This window comes from Oryctolagus cuniculus, chromosome 2 (genome assembly GCF_964237555.1).
Source record: "Oryctolagus cuniculus chromosome 2, mOryCun1.1, whole genome shotgun sequence".
NCBI lineage: Eukaryota > Metazoa > Chordata > Mammalia > Lagomorpha > Leporidae > Oryctolagus > Oryctolagus cuniculus.
This window is the reverse complement of record NC_091433.1, coordinates 128,553,524-128,570,817: the sequence shown is the minus strand read 5'-3', so window position 1 is coordinate 128,570,817 and position 17,294 is coordinate 128,553,524. Positions and strand designations below refer to the sequence as shown.

Genomic DNA, 17,294 nt, shown 5'->3' with positions numbered 1-17,294 from the left:
TGGGGAAAATGAAAACCTGCTAGGCCAGTGCCACGGCTCAATAGGCTAATCCTGCGCCTGCAGCGCTGGCACACTGGGTTCTAGTCCTGGTCGGGGCACCGGATTCTGTCCCGGTTGCCCCTCTTCCAGGCCAGCTCTCTGCTGTGGCCAGGGAGTACAGTGGAGGATGGCCCAAGTCCTTGGGCCCTACACCCACATGGGAGACCAGGAGAAGCACCTGGCTCTGGCTTTGGATCAGTGCAATGCACCGTCTGCAGCGCACTGGCCATTGGAGGGTGAACCAATGGCAAAAGGAAGACCTTTCTCTCTGTCTCTCTCTCTCACTGTCCACTCTGTCAAAAAAAAAAAAAAAAAAAAAAAAAAAACCTGCTGAAAGTACATTCCTGGCTGAACATCACAGGCAAAGGGGATAGAAATCAAAGTGACATCAAGGACAGTCTATCTCCTCTGGGCAGTGCTGCCCATCCACTGTACTCACCACCAGCAATGCCAGACACCAGGGTAGCAATGCCTGAGGGCGGAGGCCCCCGGAGCCCCTCGATTGTGCGCTTGGACTGGCTGTTTAGCCGCTGCTTTAGCTCTGCCTTTTCTGCCTCCAGCTGGTCGATGTCAGCCTGGAGTGCATCCATTGTCTCCTCAAAGTCTCTGTGAAAGAGCATCTAGGCTTCAGCAGGGTCCCTTCCCCATGTCCCCAGCCCAGGTTGTCAGTCCTGACATGTCCTTGCAGTGACTCTGTTAGTGAGAATCTGGGGGCAGGCAGCACAGGCCTAGGCTGGGATGATATGATGGGGAAGGAAGATGGGGAGAGTCTCACTATAAGAGGGCTTGGGTAGGGGGACAGGTCAGGAGGAGAGAGCCACAGCAGGAGGGAAGGCGGGAGGAGGCAGGGCCCCAAGGACGGTGCCTGACTTCTCCTTCTTCCGCAGCAGCGCCTGGGTCTCCTCCAGCCGAGTCTGGACTTTCTCGATGCGCTCGTCTGCATCCTTGGCAGCACTGTCCAATTTCTTCTCCAAGAGGCTCAGCCGCACATTGGCCTCACTCAGCTCCTCCCCCTGAACAGGACAGAGAGCTTCGAGTTCCCTGACAACCCCCGCCCCCCACTGCTCCTGGGACCTGGGCCAGGCTGTAAGATAGAAGCTCTCTTGGGACTCTAGTGACTAGAGTCCTGATTGCAGGCCTCATTTTTCCCCTCGACCTCCAAGTTTTCTGTCTTGACCCCCAATACTTTCTGGCCCCCCAGGCCCTGAGCCCAGTCTACTCTCACCTTAATCTTGAGCGACTTCTTCAACTCCTTGATAACAGTCTCTCGATCCTCGAGCTTCAAACCCAGGCCTTCGGCATCTGTGATCTCTGCACGAAGGGCTGCAGCCCGCAGCTCAACCGGGGGAGGCTAAAAGAAGGGGTAGGGCAGGAGAAAAGCTTATTGATGTGCTCATTTCAGAGGAAAACCTTGTCTTCCATGAACAGTGCTCTCCAGACACCTGCCCCCTGCCTCTCTGCCCTCCCACAACCAGCAGCAGCTCTGCAGGTGCTGCTCCTCCAGGCTGAACGAGCCGCCAAGAAAATCTCCACCCACCTTGCTGGGGGGCCGCTCTGCGTCATACTCGCCCTCCTGCATGGCTGTGGCCAGCTTATTCATGGTACTGATGAGGATGTTGCACGACTGGCGCAGGCACTCATAAGGACTGCTGGAGGGGCTCCCATAGATCTGCAGGAGCCAAGGAAAGGAGTGAAGCCCCACATTAGCTGACTTCCTGACACCCTTCTGCCCAGTCATCCAGGTTTACCTGCTCGCTTGCTTTGAAAGCCAGTTCCTCCAGGGCAGCCACCAGCAGCCCCTCATTTTCCGCCAACGGGGCAATGAGCTGGGCAGCAGCAGCTGCCACCTCCTGCAACACAGCTACCACCCACGTCAAGTGTTTCCTGCAGTCCAGGAGTGTGTCGGACACCTATGTGACAGGCCAAGAGTCAGGAACTCATCCTGGGTCCAGTACCACAGTTCCCAGCTACACAAAACCCATTTTTGTTTCCTGACTGCATCCAGATCTTAATGTGCTATATGGCCCTTCTGGTTCTATTCAGCTTCCTTCCCTTCCCCACTAGCAGCCCTAAACCTGTGGTCCAAAGGCCAGCGCAGCTGGGATCCCAGGAGCATCAGTCCCCGGCATTCGCCTTCGGATCTTCTTGCAGAACTGTCGGATGTCACTGCACGATGTCTCCAGGTCCCGGAGCAGGAGGGCGATATCTGTAGCCTCCTGTCCACTCTTCTCAGCAGACAGGAAATGGACAGGAAACCAAGTCAGTAATTAAGGCTGAGTGTGAGAAGGTGAGAACTAGGCAAGAGGAAGAGCTCACACAGATCTACATGTGCTCTCACCTGCAGGAAGGCACGCAGCCGTCCTACCTCCACGCTCATGCAGTCAAGGGCGCTCTGGGTGAACTGAGGACAGAAACATGTGCTTTAGCCCCTAACAGGAGCCCTTCTGCCCCATCATAATTCCTAAGAAGGCAATACCCTCTTTTCACCCCAAACATAAGTGAGTCCTCTGGTTTCCCTGATCTGGCTTTGGTGACCATGCCTGAAGGGGCCAAATCTCTTGATCTTTGTCCTCTATTTCTGAGCTCTATTGGAGGCTTAACCACCAGCCCAGACACTGCACCTTGATGTGGTCAGCCAGCTGTAGGGTACAGTCCTCAGGCTGCTCAGCAAGATGGATGCTGTACAGATGCTAAAGAGAGATAAGGAAGAAGAGATAACCATTAGCCCCTGGAGGAGTAGGGAGTTCTTCCCAAAATGTAGTTTCATTTCTGGGTATCATGGGTCTCCAGAGGTACAAGAGAATTCAGAGGTAGAAGCAGCTGCATCTTTAGGCAAGTTCATGTAACAGCAAACCAGGCCTCAAGAACCCAGCCAGGGTCACAACTACATGGCGATGGCCTCCATTAGGGGAAAGCTTCCCTCCCTTCTGTCCCAAGCCTAAATTCCTGCCCCAGACCTGGTAGTACTTGATGGCCTTGGTGAGAGGCTCCACGTTGACAGTTTCATCCAGCTGATCCTTATGTAGCAGCTCAATGAGGAAGTCCAAGGAGCGCTCATGGGCACTCATCTCAGGGTAGAGGCTGCCCACCTTCTTATACACATCCACGCTGCACTGAGAGAGGGCACTAGAGACCAGAGAAGGGCTCTGTGAGGCCAAGGTCAGCCAGGCCACCTCCGTTCCAGTCAGTCCTGCACCCATGGTCCTGGAGTGCGGGGCTCAGGAGTCACTTACTGCTCATAGCGGTGTAGTGTAGCCTGCAGAAGACTCAGTGAGTACACCAGCCCGGCAGCAAAGCTCAGCTGCTCCCCAGCAGCTCCACGCAGCCCAGGCCGCTCTGAACAGTTCTCACTCAGTTCAAACTTCTCCTGGGCCTGCTTCCGGATCAGCTCTGCCTGTGGGAAGAAGACCAGGGCCTTGAGACTCAGAGCAGAAGATGGAGAACATAGACTCAGGAACACACAAGGCACAGAGTCTAACAATTGGTCTCAAATGGGGAGCATGGACACATGGGAGAGAAAGAAAAATAGCTCTGAGACAGGCAGGGAGTCTTGCAGTGGGCAAGGCTAACCATGTGACTGGCAAAGCTTGTGAGGACTTAGGATGTGAGAATGAAAGGGCACTGAGACTAGTGGGACCAGGCTCTTCCCTGGCTTAAGGGAAGGCTTGCTCCTGCTGTCTCTCAGGCTAGAATGCTAAACCACCACTTATCCCCTTGGCTAACAACTCCCAGTCACCTTTCTATTCCTCAGCTCCGATGTTACTCCTTCAATCATATTCTGCCCCCATCTAAATCAGCTTCCTAATTGTGCTCTCCCAAAGAGCATACAGAATTTGTAACATGGTCAGTCATCCCTGGGTATCCACGGGGGACTGGTTCCAGGACCCCTCTCTGATAATAAAACCCACACTTACTCAATTCCCTTATATAAAATAGTATAGTATTTACATATGACCTACATATATCATCCTATAGACTTTAAATTATCTCTAGATTATTTATAATACCTAATATGATATAAATGCTTTGTAAATAGTTGTTAACACTGTATTGTTCAGGCAATAATGACAAGGAAAGAAGTCTGTATGTGTCCAGTACAAGCTCAGTTGCTTTCTCCTTGAATATTTTTGAGACACAATTGGCAGAACCCACAGGATATGGAGGGCTGACTGCATTTATTCATCTGTGACCTTGCTAACTGTAATCTTCCACTACCTCATGAACTCTGTGAGCAGAAACACTGACTGCAGTCTCCACTTGGCACCCTCAACGACCAGCTCACAGCCAGTCCAACTGATTTCTGCTGAACATGTGAGTGAGTGGCCATACCTTACAAATGAGACGAGGCATAAGCAGCAGTACCAGGACGCAGTCATGGTCCCCACCTGGCCGAAGGAAGCTGTCTGGCATGAAAGCTGTCAGCAGGGACATGTGCCGATTCGCCTGGGCAACCTCCATCTGCCTTAGTTCCATCTCAATTGCCTGTGAGGTGGAAAGGGAAGAAGGCTCTCAGCTAGGCTGGGGAGAGTCTCAGAACTCCCAGGTCTTGCTCTTCCGGGTCCCTTGTTTCTAGGACAAGCCCAGGCTGGGAATCTTCCAAACCACTGCACAAAGCACTTCTTCCCCAAGGATACTGAAGCCCACACCAGGTCAGCCCACAGCCACGCTCAGGCTGAGCTTCTGTACACCCTGCTCCTGACCTTGGCATGGGCCTTGGTCTCAGCAAATTTGATTTTGAAGTCAAAAGTCTCTGGAGGTGGCTGCTGCTGCCTCTCCACAGATGCTTCCTGCTGGTTGGTCAGCTCCCGATTCACATCCTGGGAGTAGAGACAGTGACACACAGCTGGGTCATGTGGGGGTCATGAGGGGGCCCTGGGGTGATTGCCATGGGACAGCAGAGGGGTAGCAGGCACCTGAAGATGGGCAGTCAGCTGGCGGTACTTCTTGATGGTCTGCTGATAGTCTGCAACTGTCTCCTGGGCTGCTTCCACACGCTTCTGGGCCTCACGCACTCGGGCGCCTGCCATGTCCAGCTGCTCCCGCAGCTCCAGTTCTGTCTCACGTGCATTCTCCTGCAGCTCATCGTTCATCTCATTCATCACTTCCTGGGACACCGCAAGGTTGTTGGGGCAAAGGAAAGGCAGGGTCAAGGTAGGGGAGTCAGGGTGACTCCCCTCACCACATACCCTGCTCAAAGGTCAGGGGTCATGTGTCTGCCTCTCTCAGCAGGTTCCTTGCAAAAACTTTCCAACAGGGTCTGAAGTCAGAGGTCTGCTCTTCTCTTACCAAGTCCCCCACAGTCTCCCTCAACTCCCGCACTTTCTCCTCCAGATTCAGGTTGCGGTCTGTCAGCATCTCCACCATCTCCTCGGCGCCCAGAGCAGCATCCACCTGCGTTCGAGGGAGGGAACAGGGTGAAGGGCTGCAGGAAGGTGCCCGAAAAAGGAAGCACCAACAGGAGGAGATGGGGGCTGGGATCCCTGACCTGCTCCTTGAGCTCATCGATGGTGCTCTCCGCCTGGCTCAGCTCCTCCTGCAGACGCTCACGCTGCTGCCGCACCACTTCCAGCTCTTGGTTCTTCTTTTCCATGAGCTTCTGGAGCTTCACATGCTCCTGCTTCTCAGAGGAGGAAAGATCCCGCATCCTGGACGGGAGAGGGGAGGAGAGAAGGGTACAGCGTGTGTCAGTCAGGTGATGGGTGCTCTAGCGCAGGTGGAGACAGGAGAGGGCGTGCGGACAAGCAGAGGGAGGACCCTACCTCACCAGGGCATCCTTCAGGCGGGCATTCTGCTCCTCTAGCTGCTTGAGCTGATAGCTGGACGCAGCCCCATCCGAGCCTGGAGGAGACCATTAACACTTTCAGGCAAGGCTCTCATGCCACCATTTGGCCCCCCGCAGCTTGCAGGCTCTTACCCTTCTCTTCAATCTCAGCCTTGAGGATCTCCAAGTCAGTGGTGAGCTCGTCGACACGCTCCTTCAGTGCCTCCACCTCTTGCTGCAGAGACTCAGCCCGCTCTTCAGCCATCTCCTTGTCCAGAGTGGCCATTTCGATGGCATCAGCAGTGTCAGCCATCTCCTCCATGTAGCGTTCCTTTGCCTCCAGAGCTTCCTTGGCTTCCTGAGGAAAGAGTGGAAACACGTGGGAGTAGGAACACAGAGAAGACCCATGTTACCCTTTATCACAGGTTCAGTTTCCAGCATAGCCCTTCGGGTCGCTCACCCTCCCCAGCCACCCCCTTCACTCCAAGGCCCACCTTCCGTGCCTCCTTGAGGCGCCGCTGCAGGTCTGCCTGCTGCTCCTGCATTTTGCTCTTCCATTCCTGCACTTGTTCTAGCTGGATCTTGTGTTTCTCCAGCTCTTTTAGCTTTGCCTTGTCTTCTGCCCGTTTCAGGCGCAGGGTCTCCAATTTCTCCTCCAGGTCCCGCACCTGGGCCCTCAGTCCCTCTTCTTCCTGCAAAGGAGCAGCTCTGTGGTCTATGCACAGCCTACCCAACCTCCCTACCAAGAATGAACTAGAGAAGAGTAGACAAGAATGTGTACAAACATCACCCCAGCCCCATGGTCAAAAGCAAGTGGCATACAAACTCCTGAAAGGATAAGTCTAACAGAAGGGCAGGAAGGGAAAGTGTACCAAGTAGCAAGATATCATATGCCATGTCCCCACTCTTTCTGATTTAAGTTTTGGGTCTTCTCCAACCCCAGGAAGTTTCCAAGACCACCCAGAGGTCACAGGCCCTTGGTGTCTGGATTCTCCTTCACTCCAACCCCAGTGCTTACCTTGGAGGGGGAAGGAAGCGGGGGTGCTGTTCCAGGAGAAGTGAGGGCCGGTGTTGGGATGATGGGTGCTGCCAGCGGAGTCTGAGCTGGGGTGCTGGGCTCACTGCTGCTCAGCTCACCTGCTGATGCTGAGCCAGAGGGACCCAAGGAACTACTGGCCCCAGACACCCCGGTACTAGCTGGGCGGGTGGGCTATTCAGAGAGGGTAGGGGCAGACCACAGAGAGAAGAGAGGACGTGAGATGGGAAAGGGAGAGAGAGAATATGACAATAGAAGGACACAGAGAAGGAAACAGGCAGAAACAGAGTATGAAAGCACAATGAGAACAGAGAGTGAAAGGGACAGGGAAAATGACACAAAGTCACAAAGAGACAGTAACAAAGGACAAGGGTGGGGGGAGAATAGAAGGAGACATAAGATTATAAGGCTACTCCCTTGGTACTTACCCCACATTCCTCCCAACTCTGTCACTATCTTTTACAGCAGACTCTCTTACTCCCCAGAAAACTCCCCTCTGTGACCCACTTGTGATCATTCTAATAATTTCTTATTATTCCCAGTCCCATCCTTGCTCCAGGTCTATTCCCTCCTTTCCAGGGAGGAAAAGTGCCTCCCTCAATGTCATTCCCAGAAAGAAGATATGAGCGTTTGCTCCCTTTCATGTTCCCAGAGAAAGCTGGGCTAAAGAAGTGGTGCAAAGCTCTCTACCCCTGAAATGCCCTCCTTACTCTTTGGCCCTCCATTGCTTGTTCTATTTCAGGGGGCTTTATAGGTAAAGGGGTCAAGGTAAGAGTTCTACCCCTGGACTCTAGCATAACAACATTTGTACCACCAACCTTCTGTCACCTTCCTCCCCCAAGACTAGGAGCTCCTAATGAAGGAATATGACTCAGGCCCCTGGGGAGCTGCCCTAAAGCCCCAGCCCCTGGCGTGGACAGGCCTGGCCAGTGCTCTCTCAATCAAGGCTGAGCCTGGAAGCTCTCCAGCTGGGCTGACACTCAGACAATGCACTACCCAGAGGCCCCTCCACCCAAAACTTTTCCCAGATGCATTCACCTCCTCACCCCCTGACATTTTACACTGCCAAGTTCTTCACCTCTCTTCCAATCCCTCCCCGCAAAACTGGTCAAAAGTCTTTGTTCAAGAAAGTCTGCCTTCATTAACCACAACTCTTCTCACTTCTCTTTTGCACTCAAGCTATTGGCTTAGACAATCTCCTAAGAGCTGGAAGTCATTTTCCCGGGAGCGGCCTATCACCACTGCAAGGCCCTGTTCCCCCTCAAAGAGAATCCAAGATGCAGCGCCAACTGCTCCTTGCTGTGCACACACACCCACACACATGCACATGCCTGAAATGTGTGTACACACTCAGAAGCTTGTGTAGAAACCTGTTTTTCTCACCTTGGGCCGCCGAGTTGTGGTCTGGACAGGCAACAGGAGCCAGAGGAGAAGTAGTCAGGAAAGACAGGATAAGGGCAGAAAGACAGACAGCAAAGGGACAGTGGTGAGAGGAGAAGTAGTACCAGGAATGCAGCTACAGTGAGCCGCCACCACCACCACCCGTCCACCACCACATCCCACTTCCTTCTCCCTCCAGGGAATCCCCATCCTCCTCCTCCAGGACCCTAAAACTTCAGTTTCCCTTGCTTCCTGCTCCCATTTTTGCCCAAGCCGTTCAGGCCTCACCCCTGTAGACACCCTGGAGATCCCAGAAGTCCTGGTCTCCTAGGCTGAGCCACGGGACTCCTAGGGCAGCAGCTGGTGAGGTCTCCAGAGACCAATCCTTCAGGGAACAACCTCTCCCACTCCAGCCCAGAGCCAGAGGCTCCGCCCAGCTGCCTCTCCCAAGGACTTTCCCAGGTCAGCTTCCTCCTCCAAGTGTTAGACTCCATGGAGGACTCCCTAGAAACCCCTAGTGACAAAAGTAATATGAGCCCAGAAGTGGGAGATCAGATCCCTATGGCAGAACAACACCACTGTTCCCCACCCCACCCCCCCACCCCCAGGACCAGATACTGCAGTAGGCCCCAGCCCTTAGGCAGAGGGCTCAGGTGTCAGGACTATGAATATTGCATTAGCAGAAGCTCAGAGCTCAGCAAAGTAACCCCACCCAGCTGTACAAAAGGAGGTGGGGGTGGGCAGCAGCAAAGAGAAATGACTGCCCTAAATCAAATCCAGAACCATTTGGGTTACTGCAAAGTAGAAAATGGATGCTTAACTCCAACTCCCAAATAGCATTCATGCTACCCAGGTGGTTCATTGCTCTGGCAGATACAAGATTTGGCTTGGGCTCTGTTTCCAGGAGTCCCCGAGCCCATGGAGATCAACCAATCCCTCACCCCTCCTGCCCTGGAATATACTTCCATAGATGTGGGTCACAAAGTATTGCAGGGTCCCAATCCCACCTGCTGAAGCTCCCAATACAGACCCTGGGGGAGCAGGGATGCCAGAACAACCAGCAGCTGTTCTAGCTAAGGTTGGCAGATACACAGGCCTACTAGAGACACTGAGACACCTGCTTCCCCCATGGTCTACCACAGGAAACTCCCCCAGGGCCACTCTGCAGTAAAGGCTGCCTGAAGCCCAGGCCTGTGAGGCCACTAGGTACAAGGCCTAGAACACACACTCAGAGCTAAAAGCAGGCAGGGCAGAGCGCAAACGCCCAGGGCGTGGAGCAGGGTGGTGACACACACCTCCCCCTACCCTCCACCTCCTCCTCACATCCTCCCCAAACCAGGTAGACAGATGAAGTCAGTGAGCCCCCAACCCCCACCCCAGCAGCCTGCTGCCACCATCGCCCTGGCAACCCGGCAGCAGGACTAGAGCAAGCAAGAGTACCTTTCGGGCTGTCGGTGCCTGTCTCATCATTGCAGAAAACCAAAGAAAGCAAGGAGAAGAAAGAGAAGGAGGGACAGAGGAGGATAGACAAACACAGGGAGGAAAGACAGACGAAGGGAGGGAGGGAAAGAGACCGAACAGAGGGAAAGGCGGCGGAGACAGGAGATTAGTGCATCAAATCCCAACAATGCAGCCTCAGCTTCCTGGCCGGCAGTTTCCCAGCCTGCAAACGGCTGTCGCTCTGACTCGGGCCCCTGCGGGTGCTCAGCTAGACGGCCAGGCTCCGGCAGGCACCGGAGCGGTGCCCGGCCCAGTTCGCCAGCTTAGGCTGATGGCAGCCTCAGTGGCCGCAGCACCAGCTCCACCTGACGTCATGCACCCACCCTCCTCTGCTCCTCGGGGGTGGAGCAACTGCTCCTCAGTCACCTAGCAACCGCCCAGGGCTCTGCTGGCTCCTCCTCCTCCTCCTCATGACTGGACAAAGTCCTGCGCAGAGCCCACCCCGCTTCCTCCGCCAATGAACGGGTTCTGGATCTGCCTCTCCCCACCCACTGCCGTTACCTGAGTTTGCTCCCAAAAAATGGGCAGGGGCCACCCCAGAAATGGCACCTATGAGGCCAGGGCTTCACTGGACAGGGACACAGAGTCTCCCTGCTCCCTCAGTTTCTCTTATACTACATTTTCTTCCTCCCACAACCCCTTCAACACCACTTCTCTTAACACACACTGATACCAGACTTAGAGTCTCATCATCATCAGGCACACACTGGGAGCACCCCTCCAGGGCTTCAGCTCTGAGCAGAGTGAGAGAGAAACCCTGGGGAACAGTCCATCGGGGCCCCAGCAGCTCTAGTGATGGTGCTGGGCTCCTCTTCCAATGGTGCCTTGTTGTAGACAGGGTAAAGCCTGCCTCTGGACACTCTGCAGAGACATCTGAGTTCTCCTCCACTCTCCCTAAGTTCAGTGTGTACTCTGGAGCCAGCTCCCTGCTCCATACAGAGTGACAGCAAGAGGGGCGCCTGACTACTTGACTGACACTGTCCACCATGAGCAGAGAAGGTTCTGTAGCCCACCATGAGCAGCCTAGGCTGGGCTTTGCCGTGTTTCCCTAGGCAGCTGCCAAAGCCCCAGCTCACAATCAGGTCAGGTGCAACCAGAACCTCTCCACAGAGTAAGGTTGCAGTTTCATGCTCTTCTCTATTTAGGGGTCTGAGACGAGATGGGAGCCCCAACCAGGAGAGAACAATCCAGGGATGCAGCCAAGTTTCTATAACTGTGGAATGGGACATAATTTTCCTTACATCCCTATTCCCACCCCCAGCCAAGACCCAAAGCAAGTACCAGCATTTTGTTTCTACAATGGCAAGACTCCAAAGTGAGGCCCTATCACCAACCAGAAGTCATGATGTCAGGAGATGTTTTCCTTCCCCCTCCCACTGCCCCAATCCAGCAGTTTTCCATGCAACATCAGGAAGGTTGGAGACAAGGAGATCACAGTACTTTGTACGCACAGCACCATAAGTACAGGTCAGACAGGCACATGCAGGTCACAGACAACTCGGGCAGAGGCCCAAGGCAGGAGCTGGCGTGAGGAAGTGGTCATGGCAGCAATTTAAGAGTCTTTAAAAGTTATGGCAGGAAGGAGAAGGTAGCACAGTTGAGCTCCACTCCAGTGACGGTAGACAGAAGGCTGCAGGGGTGGGAGGTGGGCCTTGGGTACCCCAGAATGAAGGAGAAGGCAGAGTGGGGTGGGTATTCACAATAGAGCCCACCTAGAAGTAGGCACACAAGGACTCAGGCTTTCCAACTCAGGACTTTCTTCCGGTGCTGTTTCCTGACTTCCTGTCTCCTTGCACGAACACCTCCCCCTACTCAGTCCTCCCAAGGTCCCCCAACCTCGGGCTGAGAACTCAGTGTAGCCCAGTAAATGTTCTAATTCATGCTGTTGCTACTTACAGTCATATGCTTGACATCTCTCACTAGGAGTCCTAGGGCAGAGGGAACCATTTCTAATGAGTGCCTCCCAGGGTCTGGACACTGAGCCCGACTGATGTCCTTGTATCCCTCAAAGGAACTCTGAAAGTCACAGCTGCCATTTCCTCAGGTCATCCCAGCCTCAAAATGACATGCACATGCATGCAGCAGCCCAAGGACATGCAGGACAGCTTGGGAGGGGGCTCCGGGCCCCCACCGACCCAGGCACGGAGAATAAACACACCACCTTCTTAGGCTTCAGTCCCCGCTGCATGAGGAGTAGGAAAGGGCAGAGTTAGAGAACAGACCTCACACGTGCTGGCTGGCCATACATCCTGGGAGTAGGCGTAAAGAGCAACTGGGGCACACACAGGTAAGGCAGGGGGACTCACGTCACTGTCAAGCCCTGAATAAGCGAGTTGAGGGATTTCTCAATGATCAGCTTCCAGGATGGCCACACCTTGACCCAGAGAAGCTGCATAGTCTAGAGCCCCACCTCTCATACTCTTCTTCCTCTACCTTCTACCTGAACCTATCCTCAGGCCCTTTTCAGCATTTGGAGTACCAAGAGGTAGAAGTTGGCTACACTACTGGGATCCTTCCTATCACCCCTAGTTTAATACCATTTGATCCTGAACTTCTGGCACCTAATAGGTTTCCCTGCTATCACCTGTACTCTAGCCCTAATGTAGCAACTCAGAAAACTTCTTTCTCAGAGGCTAGAGAGATTAACTCGATTCAAACTCACTCACTGCTCCTACCTGCCTGGTGTTGAGTCTCCCACTTCTCTTTCTCCTTTGTACCCCACTTTCTCTCTCTATTACTACCCCCCCACCCTCCAACCACTCACCAGTTTGCTAGTCTTTGCGGTTCCTTCAGCTCCCTCTGTAGAAAGCAAACAGAAATAACATTGTGTCTGCATAGATGGCTAGAGGCAGAGAACATTATGGTGGATGGGAGGAGCCATAACAACGGAATATGGTGGTAACGGGACAATCTCAGTAAGCCTTATGGCCCATGGTATAAGGGAGAACTTATAGCCCTGGGAACTCCTAGATATGGGGAGGTGATTTAAGTGGGTGGTAGTTACCTCTTTTGAGGACCTTTGTGGCAGAAGAGTCCGGTGTCTCTGGGGAAGTAGTATCTGCTCCATCTTCAAATACCTGGATCTGAGGCCACAGAACAGACTCTATACAGCTAGCAAACAATGGCTGTAATAAGGGCCCCTCCCTAGCCCCAAAAGAACCAGGATACAGAGAAGCTTCTCCAATATTTCTTCCTCTGCTACCTCCCACTCTCCCAACCAGAGGCTTATGCCCAGGCCCAGGGAAAGGAAGTACCACCACACCAGCTGCACAAGCAACAGAAATGTACATACACACGTACATACACCACACACACACACACACACAGAGGAGCAGGGCATGAGTACCTGCGACTGACGCACAAAGATGCCATGCCCTTCTTCACAAGTGAAATACTTCCTGCCTTGGACAGTTCCATCATTCTTGCCCTTTGCCTCATCCAGGATCACGCCTACCCATTTGCCAGTGGCAAAGAGAGTGGCTCCAACATAGGCCACTGTGCCTCGGTGGCCTTTTCCAATCACTTCCACACGGGAGCCCACGCGCAGAGGCCGGGCACTTGCCTCTGCACTCATCCTGCTGCCACTGGGAGTCTGAAAGAAAGGAAACATAACAAGCATACAGCCAGAGGAGTCAGGTCAAGGGTATCATCCTCATGCACAAGAAATGCCCCACTAGCGCTCTGGCATAGTGGGTTAAGCTGCTGCCTGTAGTGCCAGCATCCCAGATGGGCACCGGTTCGAGTCCCAGCTGCTTCACTTCTGATCCAGCTCCCTGCTAATGTGCTTGGGAAATCGGCGGAAGATTACCCAAGTGCTTGGGCCCCTTCACCTACATGGAAGACCTGGAAGAAGCTCCTGGCTTCAGCCTGGCCCAGCCCTGGCTGATACAGCCATTTGAGTACTGATTCAACAGATGGAAGATCTCGCCCTCTCTATCTTTCCCTCTCTATAACTCTGCCTTTCAAATAAATAAAATAAGTGTTAAAAAAGAAAAGAAATGCCCTAGCCAGGGTCCTGAGCCCCATCTCAGGATGAGGTGAGACCCCAAAATCCCCTTTGAAAAATGCCAGTAGTGTATTCGAAGACTTCTCCAAATTTCTCTGGAACCTGCTAGAAATTTTAATTTTGTATTTTGATTTCCTAACAATCAGAATTCACTGACATACCTGGGAATGTCACCACATGGCTGCTTGCTCAGGAGCACTGCCCCCAAGGAGAAAAATTAAATGCAAGCAAATAACTCAGTTTAGACTAGGGTCCCCTCAAGTCACTGCCCTGACTCAGGAGCCTGAGCTGAGAAGACAGGCAAATCGGAGGGTGATCCTACTGAATCCTGTTGCCCTCTCCACTGTCACCTGCCTTCTCTATGATTCAAATGGCTCTCTCAGTGCTGCCTTCCAGGCTCTCAAATCACCTCTATTTCTCTCCGATGTGACTCTCACTGACATCCACATAACCACCGTGACACTCCTGGATGCCTTACTGCAGCCCATTCAACCACCCAGCTCCCTTCTTCCTGGCCTGGGTCCTGTTCTGTCACTTTCTACCCTCAAGCTCTGGGAATCCTTCCTGCATGTTATATTGCTGTAAAACAAGAAACATGGGCCTAGTAAAGTGGGTGCCTCAGATCTATTCCTCACTCTGCCCCCCAGACTCTAGTGCTCCTACTGGATGGCTTATCAAAGCACTATCCAGATCAAGACACTGTCCTTGGGTAACTATCAGCTTCTGACACACCCATGGTGACAGGACATAACATGAAATTAGGTCCCAAATAGGCCCATGGTTTAGAAGAAAATCACACCTCAACCATTTTTAGCAATAGCACCTCCATGAACCAAAGGCCTTGTAGGAAACAAATGAACAGGGGAGAAAGAAGTGACACCATGATCCTAAAGATTCCATGGGGCTCCCTCTGATACCCCACCCCCCATCATCATCAGCTTCAGGATGGAACACTGCCAGAGCCAGGGAAGAGCTGGGATACTTCCCACCCGGTCACTCCCTAACCCCCTCCCCAAAAAGCTTGACAGGAAGTTGAAGATAAGGCTCCCAAGAGCTCTGGGATCCCACATCAATCACATCTGGGACAGCAGAGCAGTTCTCATGGACCTGACAATGAAAGGAATCACAGTGACATCAGGACTACCCTCAAACTCAGAGACATCGCCCACCCCACCCCCCAACAAACCTCCTAGAATCAGGTAAATATAACAGAGGGTACAGATTCGATCTCACAGAGAAGAGAAAGCAAGTGACAAGCAACAAAGCGGTTCTAAAGAAAGGCTTCACTGTAAGCCCTTTCCGACCCTTCAGTCCCATTCTGAGTCCCCAACATGGTCTGGCCGCCTGCAGGAACCCCTGGCCTGAGAGCTGATTGGAGTCAGAAGTCAGGCCTTGCCAGTCCCTGTTTAGGGCCCAACTCTGGAAAAGGAAGCCAGTCCAGATCACTACCAGCAGCGCTCTGAGGACTCCCCCACAACACTGTGAGTGCCCAGCTGAGTTCCAGCCCCTCTCCCCAGCCCCCACAGCAACAATGTCCACAGGCACCCAGGCCTTCCCCAGCAGCCCTCCCAGGGCCATCCCAGATTAGGGCCACTTACCCGGCTGTACACGTGCCTCTTGCTCTGGGCCATGTTGCTTACCCAGCCTCAACCCCCTCCCCCAGCTGGCCAAAGACAGAGAGAAAAGGCAGAAAGCTAGGCAGGAGGGTCAGGGCGCTGGGCCCTCATGGACAGACACAGGAGCCGGCAGGCACGGCCTTCCCCAGTCCATGGGCCTCACTTCAGCAGCCTACCGGGGTAGGGGTGGGGGTGGTAATGGGGGCCGAGGATCAAGTCCCCCTGCTGCCCGAGGACTCCTGAACCCAGAGACACTGAATCCTGCTTGCCAGCTGATGAGTCTCACTCTGCGCTAGTGCTGCTCTAGACTTGTCAGGATCTGTGCTCGCCTCTGGGTCCTAGTGCCCCCCTGCTTCACCTGAGCCAGACAAGAAGGGCAGGAACCAGGGGCTGGGCCCACGCCACAGATAATCAGCACCTACCTCTACAGTACACTGTCCTAGGACTGGGACCACAGTCCTGACAGATCCTCTTAGTCTACAACCCCTCCCATCACTGTACCCCCCCACCCACAGGGTGTGAGGCCCACAGGCATCAAGTGACACTTCAAAATGATCAGCTGCCTAGGGCCTCCACAAATGAGGGTCTCTCACCCTCCCCTCTGGCTCTCTTCCCTCCCCTCTCAGGATTCAGGCCCATGTGATTAGGATCTGAATTTCAGGGTCTAGGACAGCCAGGCTCTACCCATAAACAGCCAAGGAAGGGCAGTAATGGAAGCAACCTAATGCACATAAAGGCAGATACCACACGCCCCCTTGCTGGCAGAGGCCATCACTGTCAGTCCTCCTGCTTTCCAGCTGTTACAAAGGGCCAGGTTCTGGACCCAAGACTACCAGATTCCACTGGATTACTCTGGGCAGTGCTCAAAAACAGAGTCTCACGTTCCCCTTCAGCACAGGCCCAGTCCATCTTTGCCACTGCCCTTTGTACTCCTGGCCTTGATTTCTAGCTTCTCAGATCCAATGAGATGACTTATTTTCTATAATTCTGTATTTCACAAAAGTTCCCACATTAGTTTTATAATTCATTTTTTTTAATTTAACAAGATTTTTATAAATTCTAGTGTGAGGTCTCCAAGGGGCTATGTAACAATACCAATTCATTCATTTAGCCATCTGTCATGGGCCAGGAACCAAGAACCAGAGTTCTTGCCCCTTATGTAGCCAAAAAGGTTAAGGTTGGCCTGGGGTCCGACATAGCTCCACTGGCTGCAGTGTGGATCTAGATCCCCTGGGCCTGGGGCCATCTGTCTTTTCTGCACTGGGCTTCCTCCTCTGGCAGAATAGTGACTTTCCCAACTGTACCCTCTTTCTAAGGCAGGCCACAGAGTCTGACACAATGACAGCCAACAACCATGGTCACAAAACACCTCTCCATATCTTCAGTCTCTGTCAGACTCCCTGGGTCTTCCCTAGGAAGCCATTTCTCTCCTCCCCCGGAAAACCTCTACATTGCCCCTGCCCTCTCCTTCCCCATTTTACACAGGTGGGCAGGGCCATGCAGGTCCTTACAGCCTGGAACCCTACATTCAGAGCACTGTAGAGTCTACAGAGCAACCTAAAAAACGTCACTTCATAGTACTATGATGAAGAGTGCTGGTTCTAGGTTCTGGCTGCTTTCCTGGCTTTATCATTTGGTAGCTACATAAACCTAATCCAGTTACTTAGCACCTCTGTGCCTCAACTTTCTCATCTGCCAACTGGGAACAATCAAAGAACAGACCTCATAGATGTGTTGTGAGGATTAGCTGAGATAATTCATGTAAAACATTTAGGACAGTGCTCAGTAAGTTAGCTAACAAAAAAGGCTGTCATATCACATTTAGATATTGGCAATAACCCCAAAGTGAGGTAGGCCAGGGATGATAGTGACAAGGAAACCATGGCTTAGAGAACTCAGCAACTTCCCTGAAGTTACACAGAAGGAGTAGAGCCAAAACTGGAACCAAAATCTGTC

The 17,294-nt window shown here is 53.1% G+C and overlaps 1 protein-coding gene across 17 annotated transcripts in view; it reads right to left on the bottom strand.

Moving 5' to 3' along the window:
• Window positions 1-17,294, bottom strand: part of DCTN1 (dynactin subunit 1) — a 30,480-nt gene that overhangs the window by 3,670 nt on the left and 9,516 nt on the right. For 2 of the 17 annotated variants that reach the window (XM_051837114.2, XM_051837118.2), the window contains exons 2-26: window positions 13,063-13,308; window positions 12,721-12,799; window positions 12,481-12,515; window positions 11,878-11,898; window positions 9,657-9,674; window positions 8,220-8,240; window positions 6,819-7,010; window positions 6,295-6,492; window positions 5,954-6,158; window positions 5,799-5,877; window positions 5,525-5,684; window positions 5,326-5,430; window positions 4,953-5,144; window positions 4,740-4,856; window positions 4,369-4,521; window positions 3,273-3,433; window positions 2,997-3,165; window positions 2,661-2,729; window positions 2,378-2,440; window positions 2,115-2,264; window positions 1,788-1,949; window positions 1,577-1,708; window positions 1,265-1,390; window positions 910-1,052; window positions 479-645 (exon numbers count right to left, since the gene is read on the bottom strand). In XM_051837114.2, coding sequence (XP_051693074.1) covers window positions 479-645; window positions 910-1,052; window positions 1,265-1,390; window positions 1,577-1,708; window positions 1,788-1,949; window positions 2,115-2,264; window positions 2,378-2,440; window positions 2,661-2,729; window positions 2,997-3,165; window positions 3,273-3,433; window positions 4,369-4,521; window positions 4,740-4,856; window positions 4,953-5,144; window positions 5,326-5,430; window positions 5,525-5,684; window positions 5,799-5,877; window positions 5,954-6,158; window positions 6,295-6,492; window positions 6,819-7,010; window positions 8,220-8,240; window positions 9,657-9,674; window positions 11,878-11,898; window positions 12,481-12,515; window positions 12,721-12,799; window positions 13,063-13,308 — 3,163 coding nt within the window. Of the gene's footprint in view, window positions 1-478; window positions 646-909; window positions 1,053-1,264; window positions 1,391-1,576; window positions 1,709-1,787; window positions 1,950-2,114; window positions 2,265-2,377; window positions 2,441-2,660; window positions 2,730-2,996; window positions 3,166-3,272; window positions 3,434-4,368; window positions 4,522-4,739; window positions 4,857-4,952; window positions 5,145-5,325; window positions 5,431-5,524; window positions 5,685-5,798; window positions 5,878-5,953; window positions 6,159-6,294; window positions 6,493-6,818; window positions 7,011-8,219; window positions 8,241-9,656; window positions 11,789-11,877; window positions 11,899-12,480; window positions 12,516-12,720; window positions 12,800-13,062; window positions 13,309-15,320; window positions 15,649-17,294 lie in introns of those variants that run through there. The other 15 variants (XM_051837125.2, XM_070068877.1, XM_070068876.1 and 12 more) reach the window with 11 other exon arrangements.